Genomic DNA, 13371 nt, shown 5'->3' with positions numbered 1-13371 from the left:
GATCGTGACCTGTTTTCAGTATATCACACATGATTGCAACTTTTTGTTGGTGGCTGAGCATGATTTTATTCGGCATATTATCTCCATCGAGACCAAATCTGAACAACTTTTATTTTATTTTATTTGCTTATAAATCTTCCAGCTACGTCCAATTGCAATCATCGATGAGGAACCGCTCAAAAATCAATGGTCTGAGGGTTAATTTTTAAGCTCAATTATCCCGGTTTGTTCATCACGTCCTTCTATCCGATTGTGTCGCTGCTTTTGTTACCTGCGTCTGTGGAGGCTGTGGCCGGGGCATTTGTTAGTGACTCTGTGGCTGAGTGGAGGTTTATAACAAGTATAACTGGATCAACGGAGATGAATAGATGTTCATGCTTTGATGATTTGGTAGACGGATCTTTGATTCTGTTTTGGGTGTTCTCAGTGGCATGAGGAAGACGATGAAGGCATCAGTATCATGAGGAAGACGATGAGAAGAAAAGAATTAGAAATAGAAAAAAAAAAAAATAAAGAAAATGCATATTAACAAGTATAAAACTGACGAATGGGACCTATTACGATCATAAGTGAAAATACGCATGGTATAAATCTCTCTCTCCATGATTATAAAAGGGATAGCTTATGTTCGATAGTGGTTGCCCACAACCGCGGAATTCACACGCTTCGTATGATACTTCAACCGATGACGACGCGACAAGATCTTCCAAGATGGAAATGAAGAAGATACAGAAAGCCATGCAAATTAAGAAGATGCAGAAAGCCATACAAATTAAGCCTCGCGTATGAGTTTAGGGTAGACCCATCTCGGAATTTCAATATGGTTCTAGTCTTGAACAAAGTAATTTTTTATTTTTTATTTTTGGTTTCAATGCTCTAGAATGGAATGGAACAGCATGAAGAAGAAGAAAAAGAAGAAAGAAGAAGAAAGAGAAGCTGTTTGATTGCTGACGTGAAAGTGAAAAGAAGACTTCGTTATTGTTATTGGCAATTTCTTCTACTGGTCTTGCAAGATCAGCTGCTTAAACACGGCAATTGACTTGGGAAAGTGATGGGAAGACTGGAACAAAAGACTTTTGAGAAGAGCCAGTAGAGACACCCAATGGAGGGAGCATTGTCATCCATCACTTTAACTCCTTGATGATGATAGATCAGTGAAATGTGAAGACCTGCAATTAGTGAACTTGCACGATACTTGCCCCGATTGACTGGTTATTCCAAGAGTTGACTTCATATATCCCCTCAAGTTGGATCGTTTACAAAAGAATAATGAAAAAAAATAAAGGATCCAGAAACTTTTATCCCCTGTTATGCTTATTGAAATCAAACCAAATAAGCAAAATCAGGAAAAAAAGTTCAAGCTAAAAAAAAAAAATCAGTGGGTCATTGACAATTAGAAGTCTCCCCTCCGTTCGAAAATTAATCTCAAAGAAGCAGCGGCAGGAACTAGTTCCAAGAAACAGCCGAAAATTCTAATAAAATAAATATCCTAAGCACAATGAGCATGAACAACAAAAGATATTAGCCTATCCAAGAAAGTTTCTGAAGAGGGTTTTGTGGACATCTAAATTTCAATCGACAACCCAAGTATTCGTTGCTATAAAAGTACAAAATAATATAGCAAGACACGAACATAAATAAATACATAAAAAATGAAACAGAGATAAAAAAATAAAAAAATAAAAGGAAATTTTCTTTTCACCACGGGCTCTTGAACCTTTTGAATAAACCTCAGCCCATAAATGTTATTTTGCGTTTAAATCTTCCAATCCTCATTGGCGACATTCCTGGAACGTCTTTGCTTGGATTTTCTCACCGTTCGGAGCGAGAAATTAAGCTTCGTGAAGGTGAGTTCAATATTTGCTACTCTCCGTCATAGTTTTAGAATGAAAACAGAAACTGAGACTGAATATGTTGCCAATCTAAAATTGGAAATGATCGGGGCTGAGTAGATGATCTAGGTCTTTGTTAGCATTAATTGTGATGGAATGAAATGAATCAATGTCCACCGTAAGTTCGAAAAAATGCCCAAACTGAGTCCAAATAGATTAGTCCTTGATCCTGACCTATTTTGAGTGTATATGTCACGCATGATTATAACTTTTTGTTGATGTCCAAGCATGATTTTCTACCACATTTGATTTCCACCGAGACAGAATCTGAACAATTCCTCTTTGATTGTGTTTGCTTGGTGTTTATACGACTTCCAGCTGCATTCAATGGCGATCATCGGTGAGGAACCGCTCAAAAATGAATGGTCTGAAGGTTAATTTTTAAGCTCAATTGTCCGGGTTTGTTCATCACGTCCTTCTATCAGATCGTGTCCCTGTTTTTGTTCCCTGCGTCTGTGGAGGCTGTGACCAGCATATGTTGATGACTGTGTGGCTGAGTGGAGGTTTATTAACAAGTATAACTAGATTAACGGAGATTAATATATGTTCATGCTTTAATGATTTGGTAGACGGATCATTGATTTTGTTTTGGGTGTTCTCAGTACCATGAGGAAGACGATGAAGGCATCAGTATTATGAGGAAGACGATGAGAAGAAAAGAATAGAAATTAAAAAAATAAAATAAAGAGAAACACATATTAACAAGTGGGGGTGTGCATGGTCTGGTAGACAGTTTTCGATCTAGAACTAGGAACCGTCTAGTTTCGAAAATTGGAACCGGAACTTGCTAGTTGCATGGATCCACTCGGGAACTGACCGCTGGTCCGGTCCAGCCTCTGTGTGGATCCATAGAACCGGTCCAACCTCCGCACCTTTCCCTTTTCGCCCTTTCCACATCTACTTATTCGACTCTCTCGACCATGGCAGCTTTATTCTCCTCAAGTACTAGCGCCGCAGCGCGGTGGTTGCGACCCTCACACCCCTTCCGTCCCAACCGCCGCCACCATCTTTTCCACCACTTGCCTCCGCCGTCTCCCCGCTCCTCCCTTGAGACTGACAATGAGGAGGACAATGGGGACAATGAGCCATTCTTAGACTTGGAGATCACCCTAGTCCCCGAAAATGAGGACGATGGGGGGAGGCCTAAGGAGGGGGAGGAGGAAGAGGGGAGGTAAAAGCGGGATGAGCCCAACAACGAAGAGGACGATAGTGACAGTGATAGTGAATGCAGAGGTGGCGGTGAGGATGACGACAACGTAGAGAGAGAGTTTAAGTTCGAGGGAGGAAAAGAGAATCAACTCACCGTTTCGCCGTTTTCAGACTAAGACTCGAATGGAGATGAATAGAATCAAAGGTGAATTGGCGAGAAAGAGAGAGCTCGGGGAGATTTTGAACTAAGAGAGACAAGATGGAGTATGAGAGTAGTGAATTGAGACAAAATGATAATTGAAGCCCTAAATTTTTTATTTGCTAATTTCTATTTTTTTAATATTAAAAATTAATAATATAACCGGTCCGGTTCTGGTGGGCGGATGAGTGGATCTACCATGAAACCGAGAACCGGACCAGTTCCCTTAAGAACCACCGATTCCGGGCAATCCGGGCGGGTCCCGATTCTTTTGTACACCCCTATTAACAAGCATAAAACTGGCAAATAGGGCCTGTTATGATCATAAGTGGAAATACGCATGGTATGGGCTGAGTTCAATTGTATTCAGAATTGGGCTTCGTATGGTAATTCGGTGATAACAACAAAAGGATTAGTGTCGGCTTGGCGCAATTGCAATAAAAATGGGCTGAAATAATTCAGGCTCCGAAAGGTTAGAATTGGATAGGGCTGAATATCAAAGCCCGAATTATGCCCATTAGCCTAGACTCGAGAGACCAGCGTGTGGCCCATTTCAGACCAGGCTCAAGGGCCCGGCCCAAGCTCCAATTTTCCATAATATAAAATAAAAATATTTTAAAACTTTGAAAAATTAAAAAATGTGGAAAATTTGTTAGAAAAATAGGCCTTGGTTGTTAGATTTTAGTATTATAATTAGTTTAGTTTTAGTTAGAGAGTACACCCATGGTTTAGCAAAATTCATGATTTTCTCTAATTTAGATATAGGAAAATTAGTTTATTTAGAAAATTGAATATGATTTGAAAGTAGCTCATTGGGTTTATCGCCCTAAGGCTTAATAACAAGGCTAGGGAATATTTTTGCCCAATTTGTCTCTTACTCATCCTTTCATAACTATTTTTGATGAATTGATTGTGATGTTTTGATATTGCCTTTTTTTTAAAATAGTGATTTGCCTGTTTTAGTTGAATGATCAGGTTACATTTTTCGACTATAATAAATTCAACAACATTGCATTGACACTTCCAGGACAAAAACATTTAGATATATAATATGGTAAAAAGACAACATGAATAGCTTGGTTGACCACTGCTCTCGAACTCAACGTTAACTCTAAAACTCGTCTTCCTTGCTCGTTTGGGAGGGTCGGGACAAGTTTAAAGACTAAAAAATTTGTGTGTCTATTGAAAACTAATTTAAAAGTTGATATCATTAGATGAGGGTGTGGTTCGAAATTTTAAAATATTCTACAACTCTACCTCATTTGAGGGGTACTTTGGCCTAAAACTAAGTGTGAAAAGATTCAATAAGGAAGGCAAATAAAAGATATGGAGAGATTTGAATGCTTTAGTACCATGTGAAATAGTGGTCCTTAGATAAAATCGTAATTTAATATTTAAATACTATAAAATAATATATTTATGAAATTATTGTTAATTATTTTAAAAATTCAGGCCTGTAAAGTGCCTTTGTCTCCAAGGCATTGAACGTAAGAGCCTAGCTATCTGCATAAATCTCTGCTCATAGATAGGCCTTCATTGTTTCTTGTTCACGCAACAGTCATATCTTTGATATGTAGACAATGTTGGTGAAACCAAGATGAAGAAAAACTAGAGCCTAAAGCTACTCATCAAACTCTAAGAAGTCATGGTGGTCTAAGATAAGAATGGATGATTGAGAACTAACACGTATATAAGGAAGGAGAGCAATGCCATGTAAATGCTATAGCAGGACTTGTTTATCCAATTTAGAAATTCCTTACTTGAGAGCTCAATTTGACCAGGATTCTTCTTGTTTACATTTCAGTCATTGGTCAGATCATCCATACTTGCTCAAAGTTCAGACTGTTTTATTCATATGATGAACATTATCAGGCCACATTTTTATTTCTCCTGGAAAGCTAGCGCTTACGAAGAGCTTTTATTGGGAAAATAGTTGACGTCTCAAATAGGACAACATATATTTGAACCCCCCCCCCAAAAAAAAAAGAACAACAAATAAAACAAAGAAAACAAGATTTAGAATGTAGATAAAGCAATTGCGACGTAATGTGCGAACTGCCGTGACGTACCAAGTACAAAATAGATACTTCTAGCCTTTTATCATCAATTAAATTCTGAAACAGCTCGTGCATGTGAATTGCTGTGGAAATGGGTATATTTTCAAGATTTATTAATGATTGAATTCTAGTACGGTTTGTATTTACAACTTGGTTCAATGTTCGAAATAAAGGGTTCCAGTTATTTCTTATCCACCTGGGTATTTCCTGTCCAAAGTTGCTACAAAACCCATCTCCTCTCATCAAAAGCCGAAGAACGACTTTTGGAAAAGATGTTTTGTCGTCGATTAGATTTCGACGAAAGAAACAATAGGAAGAAGACGGAGAAAAAGAAGGAGAAGCTGTTTGATTTCTCATAGGAAAGTGAAAAGAAGGCCTTGTTATTGGCAATTCCTTCTACTAGTCTTGTGAGATCATCTGCTTAAATATGGCAGTTGACTTGGAAAGGGGACAAGAAGACTAGAACAAGAGACTTCTTAGAAGACCTAGGTAGAGACACTCGAGGGAGCAATGTCATCCATCACTTTACCTCTTTGATGATGACTGGTCAGTGAAATTTGTAACCTGCAATTAGCAAACTTGCACAAATCTTGCCCCATTTGACATGTTTTTCCAAGAGCTGACTCCTATTTTCACATATTCCCTCAAGTTGGATCCTTTACAAGAGGGTAATTCAAAAATTAAAGACCCAAAACTTTTATCTCCTATTATGCTTATTAAAATCAAACCAAATAAGCAAAATTAGGAAAATAAGTTCAAGAAATAGGTCTTTGACAATTTGAGGTCTCTATTTGATAATTAATTTGAGTTAGTTCCTAGAAACAGCCAGAAATTCCATTGAGGCAAATATCCTAAGCATAATGAGCATAAACAACAAAAGCTCTTGATTTACCCAAGAAAGATTCTGGAGAGGATTTTATGGACACTTAAATTTCAGTTGACTTTTCAAGTATGAGAAATGCTTATGTGACTGTCCTAATTCACTAGAAGAATAACAAGCTATTTTGAACCACCAAAAAAAAGAAATTGGAAGTTATTGTGGGGCTCACTTCTTAAAGAATGTGTAACTCATAATATGCTATTGTTCTTACAGTAGACAAAAACTATTATGCTAACAAAGATCTTCAAATATTCATTCTTGTAAAAGTACAAAAATTAAAAATATCAATATAATAACAAAAGTAAATAATTAAATACATGACAAATGACAGAGACAAACAAAGGAGGTTTTCTTTTTCGGTACGATCTCTCGAACCTTTAAATAAACCTTAGCCGTATAAGTTATCTTGTGTTTAATTTTGCCGATCTCAGTGGCGATGTTTCTGAAACATCGCTGCTTGGATTTTTTCACTGTTCGGAGCTAGAAATTAAACTCGATGAATGTGAGTTCAATATTTGTTACTCTCGGTCATAGTTTTAGAATGAAAACAGGAACTGAGACTTCGTACATCATCAATCTAAAGTCTGAAATGATCAATGTTGAGTTGATTATCTATGTTAGCTCTTATTGTGATGGACTAACGTGAATCGTTACTGCAAACTCATATATAAACTAAGCAACTGAAGTGCCCACAACATGTTTGACGAAATGCCCAAATTGAGTCCATATAGATTAGTCCTTGATCCCGACCTGTTTTGAGTCCGTAATTTGATTTCCATACTTGGTCAAAGTTCACATTCTTTTACTCATATGATGAATGTTATTAGGCTATATTCTTATTTCTCCCGGAAACCAGTGCTTGCAAGAGATTTTCTCGGGAAAATATCCGAAGTCTCAAATAGAACAACAAATAAAAGTAAAGGAAAAAAAAAAGATTTAGAATCTAGTCACAGCAACTGCAATGTAATGTGCGAACTGATTACGGCTATAAGAAAACTTTAGGTGCCATGACATACCACGTAGACATTAGATACTTCAAGCCTTCCGTTCCACTTAACCTATCAACAAGCACGGGTTCTAATCCAACCTCCACAGCTCTTTCTTGAGCGTCCGCCTCCTCGTCTTGAAATGATTGACTTTGGCAGAATCGGTCTATTTTGTCACTGGATAATTGTCAAAAATTTCCCCGCACGTAGCAAATTCAAACTTAAAATTTTCAATTTTCTCAATTTAGTTTAAAATCTTTTGATGATTTTTTAATGTAGTCCATTTAGCTAATTTTGGCCGAAAAATCAGTAACGCGATGATCCAATCAATGTTAGCTATTTTATGAGACACAGCTCTGAACAATTCTTATAATTCTATTAAATTTTCAGAATTTATTCTTTTTGTCCCTTTCTTTTTCTTTGCTTTTCTTGTTTTTTTTTTTTATTTCCTTATTTCCCCACCAGTTGTCAATCACTGGCCATGGGCGAGGACCACCACAACCTCGCCCTTGCCCTCACCCCAATATAATGTTGGGAACATATGGTGAGGGCCATAAAGCCCTCACCTATAGCCATCAACTAATGTAGAAACAAGGAAAAAAAAGGAAAGGAAAAAAAATAAAAAATTATATAAAACAAAAAATCGTCTAAGTCAGCAATAGATATCATGACTAGACTATAATTTCCATAATTTTTAAGTAAAATTGGCCAGATAGACTATATTGGAAAATCATCATAATATTTAGCATTAAATTGGCAAAATTAAAAATAGAGGACCGAATCGACTGCCGTATAATAGATTTAAGATTTTTTTAACACTTTTCCCATTATGTTGATGTGCTGATAATTTGTTTCAAGAAGAAACACACATATTTATATAGTCTTGAGGTTGCTCATTTGTTGTGATTCTGTGATTAGATCAAGATGATCGCAAAAAAAATAGTTATCAATTAGTAAGTTTGTAAAGGAAACCAGAACCAATGAAATTAAAAATATAATCAATTCTAGGTGGTCTCGCCATCATGTAAATTTAGCTGCATAAGATGCAAATTCGTGTTAAGATGCTTTCTGCGAGTAATTTTCTCTTTGACATGGCTTTATATAACTTCTGTCGGCTTTAGCATTGGCATCACACGTTCAACAAATACAAGAAAAATTTCGGAAGTATTCTCATGTATCTTGGTACACAATTTGTTCCTTGCGTTGAAAGGCTAGATGTGCTTATGGTACAATCTTAAATTTCACATGACCATGGACATTGAAGTGGTTGGTGATGATCTTGATGGAGAAGACAAATAGGGCTTGGGAGGAACTCGCAAACAGTCAATGCCGCCTCTTAGCATATCCACCACCTCACTCATTGTTGGCCTAATTGAAGGATTAGTCTGTATGCACCACAACCCCACTATTACCATCTTCTCAGCTTTCTCTTTGCCTCCTTTACTTGTGACATTTTGCAGTCCTAACTCTTCTTGAAGTTCAAGACGCTTGTGAATCCAATGTGGGAAGTATATTTCACTTGTTTTCTCTGCTCCGGTCACTATATTTTTCCTCCCACCAACCATTTCGAGCATTGTCATTCCAAAGCTATACACATCAGATTTTTGGGATATTCCTCCAATGTTCCTGCAAAATACTTCTGGTGCGATAAACCCCGCAGTCCCTCGTGCGCCAAGTAGTGAGATTGTGCTCTTCTCTAGATGGCATATCTTCGCAAGGCCAAAGTCGGAAATCTTGGGGCAATAGTTTTCATCGAGAAGAATGTTGTGCGGCTTTATGTCGAAGTGTAATATTCTTGAGTTGCAGCCTTTGTGCAAGTATTCAAGCCCATGAGCTATGCCTAGAGAGATTTGGTACAAGGTGTCCCATCCGAGGTGACCGCAACCTACCTTGAAGTAGTTCTCTTCATATATGAGTTTTTCTAGAGATCCATTGGGCATGTATTCATAGACAAGGGCCCTTTTGGTTTTGTGAAAGCAAAAACCTAGTAGTTTAACAATGTTGAAATGGGAAGTTTTGCTCATGCTGTTTACCTCATTGATGAAGTCTCCACCATCTCCTTTTAGCTTGCTTAGGGTTTCACAGCCACGAGAAGTCCATCTGCAAGTTTCCCTTTGTACACACACCCGTAGCCTCCCTCACCTACTTTTTCTTTGAATGAGTTGGTCATTCTCTTAATGTCGGCGTAAGAATACCTTCTGGTTACTAGAACTCCACGATTTTCGAAATCGACCTCAAATTTATGACTCTTTTTCATCTTTCTGCTCCCTATGATCATGGATTTCAACTTGGAAATTTTGTGTTGACAAAGATAGGCTAGGACTATAATAGCGACACCAAATGCACTAATTGATGCACCTGTGTAACCAAAGGACATACAAAGCATAATTAGAGATAATAATTTTCCTGGGGTTTTAATAGTCCTACTTTATGTTAAAATACTGTCCAAATATCTGCATTTTAATTCGTAAGTACGCATAAGAAATTTGATTTTCTACTTACCAAGAGCACCTTTTTTCAGTAAGCTCCCAGCTTTCAGTTTCCCTGTGACATAAAAGCAATAATAGTCTGAGAATTTTTATTGGAAAAATATAGATGATACAATTCATAAAGCTCCGCATGCATCTTCCTCCCAATAGTTATAAGATTCATATCATCATATTAACCAAATTATGTTCAGGGAAGAGAATAAATAATGACGAACTTGTTGCGTAAACCATTTATTCCTAATTCTAAAAACCTTACCGCCACTGTTGCAGATCGAGGGATGATTGGCTCCATCTGGGCAATAGCACAGAAAGTCCGTGTCTTGTGATCGTCCACATCGGCCTCCGCTTTCTCGACAACCAGTACAAGTCTTGTTAGTTACATTCCAATTTAACCGGAGCCCGTTCTTCAACAATTCCTTGTAGTCGATATCTTTGATAGTTTGATTAGAGAACCCTCCCTTCAGTTGTACTGTTACCATTGAGAGACTCGCAGAGTTCTGTTAGGTGATGGAACGTGCCATCATGAAGTAACGAAAAAGAGGGGGGAGAAGTAACGCAACAGAGGAGTTGTATGTGGCGTTAGAAGGACAACTCACGGGGGATATTGGGAAGGGAAGAGAAAAAGGGCCGGTGCAGTTATAGAAGAAATGGAGCGTACGAAGAAGAAAAACACTGTTCCTTAGGAAGATGCCTATGGGATTGAAACGGAAGGGACGAGGGAGAAAGCAAGGAGTATCCAATAGGCTTGCTAATTCGATGGAGCTCTCCTCGTAAGAGATGCTTTTAACTGAGTAGTATTCAGCATACGTAGGTTTTGTTCCTTTACAAGTGATCTCAAATCCGGGGTAACCGCATAATTCTCTTCCTCCACCAAGAATATAAAAGGGATAACTTATATTCAGACGGTGGTTGCCCCCACAATGGCTGGGTTTGCACTTTTCATATGATACTTCATCCAACGACGACATGATAGGATCTCCTAAGATAGAAATGAAGAAGATGTAGAAAGCCGTGCAAACTAAGTCTTGTGTGTGAGTGCAGTGTAGACCCATCCCAGGATTTCGATATGGTTCTAATCTGGAACATAGGAAATTTCTTTTCTTTTTGGGTATCGATGCTCAAGAACCGATTGGAACGGCAGGAAGAAGAGGGAGAAAAAGAAGGAGAAGCTGTTTGATTCCTCACGAGAAAGTGAAAAGAAGGCCCTTGTTATTGGCAATTCCTTCTACTAGTCTTGTGAGATCAGCTGCTTAAATACGGCAGTTGACTTGAAAAGGGGACAAGAAGACTAGAACAAGCGACTTTTGAAAAGAGCAGGAGACACCCAAGGGATTAATGTCATCCATCAATTTACCTCTTTGATGATGATAGGTCGGTGAAATCTGTAGACCCGCAATTAGCGAACTTGCACAAATCTTGCCCCGATTGACATGTTATTTCAAAAGTTGACTCATATTTTCACATATTCCCTCAAGCTGGATCCTTTTTAAGAGAGGATAATGAAAAAAAATAAAAGATGCAGAAATTTTAATCTCCCGTTATGCTTATTAAAATCAAACAAAATAAGCAAAAGTAGGAAAATAAGTTCAAGACAGAAAGAAAAATCAGTGGGTCTTTGACAATTGGAGGTCTCTATTCGAAAATTAATTTCAAAGAAGTAGCGGTAGGAGTTAGTTTCCGGAAACAGCCGGAAATTCCATTAAACTAAATATCCTAAGCATTATGAGTATAAACAACAAAAGCATAAACAACAAAAGCTTACCAAGAAGGATTCTGGAGAGGATTTTGTTGACACCTCCATTTTAGTTGACTATTCAAGTATAAGAAATGCTTGTGTGATTGTTTTAATCTATTGTAAAAATAATAGACTGTTTTGAACCACAAAAATAAATAAATAATTAGAAGTTTTTTGAGCTCCATTTTTTAAAAAAAAATAAAAATTGTAACTCACAACATGCTATTATTCTTACAGGCCAAAAACTATTATGTTAAAAAAGATCTTCAAGTATTATTTTTTTTTTTTTTTGGTAAAGGAAGATCTTCAAGTATTCATTCTTGTAAAAGTACAAAATAAAATTATCAATAAAATAAACTAAATAAATAATTACATGACAAATGACAAAGAGATAAAAAGTGATTAAAAAAAAAAGGAGGTTTTCTCTCAGTCTGGGCTCTTGAACCTTTTGAATAAACCTTAGCTTTAATTCTTCCGATCTCATTGGCGACATTTCTGAAACATCGTTGCTTGGATTTTCTCACTGTTTGGAGCTAGAAATTAAGCTTGATGAATGTGAGTTCAATATTTGTTACTCTCGGTCATAGTTTTGCAATGAAAACAGGAACTGAGACTTCATACATCATCAATCTAAAGTCTGAAATGATCGATGTTGAGTTGATTATTTATGTTAGCTCTTATTGTGATGGATTGACATGAATAGTTACTGCAAACTCATATGTCAACTAAGCAACTAAACTGCCCACCATATGTTCGACAAAATGCCCAAATTGGGTCCATATAGATTAGTCCCTGATCCCGACCTGTATTGAGTCCGTAATTTGATTTGCATACTTGGTCAAAGTTCAGATTCTTTTATTCATATGATGAAAGTTATTAGGCTATATTCTTCTTTCTCTCGAAAAACCAGTGCTTGCAAGAGCTTTTCTTGGGAAAATATCTGATGTCTCAAATAGAACAACAAATAAAAGCAAAGAAAAAAAAAAAAACAGCAACTGCAACGTATCGTGCGAACTGAGTTATGACTATAAGAAAACTTTAGGTGCCGTGACGTATCAAACTTCTAGCCTTTCATTCCACTTAACCAATCAATAGGCACGGGTGCTAATCCAACCTCCATGGCTCTTTCTTGAAAGTGTCCACCTCATCGTCTTGAAATGATTGACTTTGGCATAATCAATCAATTTTGTCATTGATAATTGTCAAAAAAATTCTTGCACGTAGTCAATTAAAACATAAAATTTTCAATTTTGTCAATTTAATCTTTAAAATCTTTTGATGATTTTTTAATATAGTTCATCCAACTAATTTTGACCAAAAAATCGCTAAAGTTACGATCTAGTCAATATTAGTTGTCTTATAAGACACAAGTAGTGTAAACGTGAACAATTCCTATAATTGAATTAAATTTTCAGAATTTGTTCTTTTTGTCCCTTTTTTGTCTTTACTTTTTTTTTTCTTTTTCTTATTTCCCTACTGGTTACCAATCGTCGGCCAAAGGTGAGGACCGTGACACCCCGTCCCTTGCCCTCACCCCAATATAATGTTGGGAACATATGGTGAGGGCATCACAGCCCTCACATACAGCCATTGACTTACGTAGAAACAAGAGAAAAAAAAAAGGAAAAAAAAAAATAAAAAAATCATCTACGTTAACGGTGGATATCTTGACTAGACTACAATTTCAACAATTTTTAATCAAAATTGACCAAATCAACTACATTGGAAAATCATCATAATTTTTAGTCTTAAATTGGCAAAATTGAAAATAGAGGACTTAATTGACCACCGTACAATAAATTTAGGACTTTTTGGACACTTTTTCCATTTTGTTGATGTGCTGATAATTTGTTTTGAGAAGAAACGCACATATTTATATAGTCTTGAGGTAGCCCATTTGTTATGATTCAGTGATTAGATCAAGATGATCGTGGAAAAATAGTTATCAAATTAGTAAGTCCGTAACGAATCCAGAAACCAATGA

General features: G+C 36.9%; 2 protein-coding genes across 2 annotated transcripts in view; both read right to left on the bottom strand.

The window, feature by feature from the left end:
* Window positions 1-13371, bottom strand: part of LOC104428611 (LEAF RUST 10 DISEASE-RESISTANCE LOCUS RECEPTOR-LIKE PROTEIN KINASE-like 1.2) — a 72262-nt gene that overhangs the window by 6545 nt on the left and 52346 nt on the right. The gene's annotated exons all lie outside the window — the stretch shown is intronic.
* LOC104435550 (PR5-like receptor kinase) lies at window positions 8309-9902 on the bottom strand. The gene is given in 3 exon segments (XM_010048278.3): window positions 8309-9240; window positions 9243-9521; window positions 9666-9902. Coding segments are annotated over 2 exon segments (1035 nt in total). The 5' UTR covers window positions 9442-9521; window positions 9666-9902; the 3' UTR covers window positions 8309-8404.

This window comes from Eucalyptus grandis, chromosome 2, assembly GCF_016545825.1.
Source record: "Eucalyptus grandis isolate ANBG69807.140 chromosome 2, ASM1654582v1, whole genome shotgun sequence".
NCBI lineage: Eukaryota > Viridiplantae > Streptophyta > Magnoliopsida > Myrtales > Myrtaceae > Eucalyptus > Eucalyptus grandis.
This window is presented reverse-complemented; position numbering and strand designations above follow the sequence as displayed.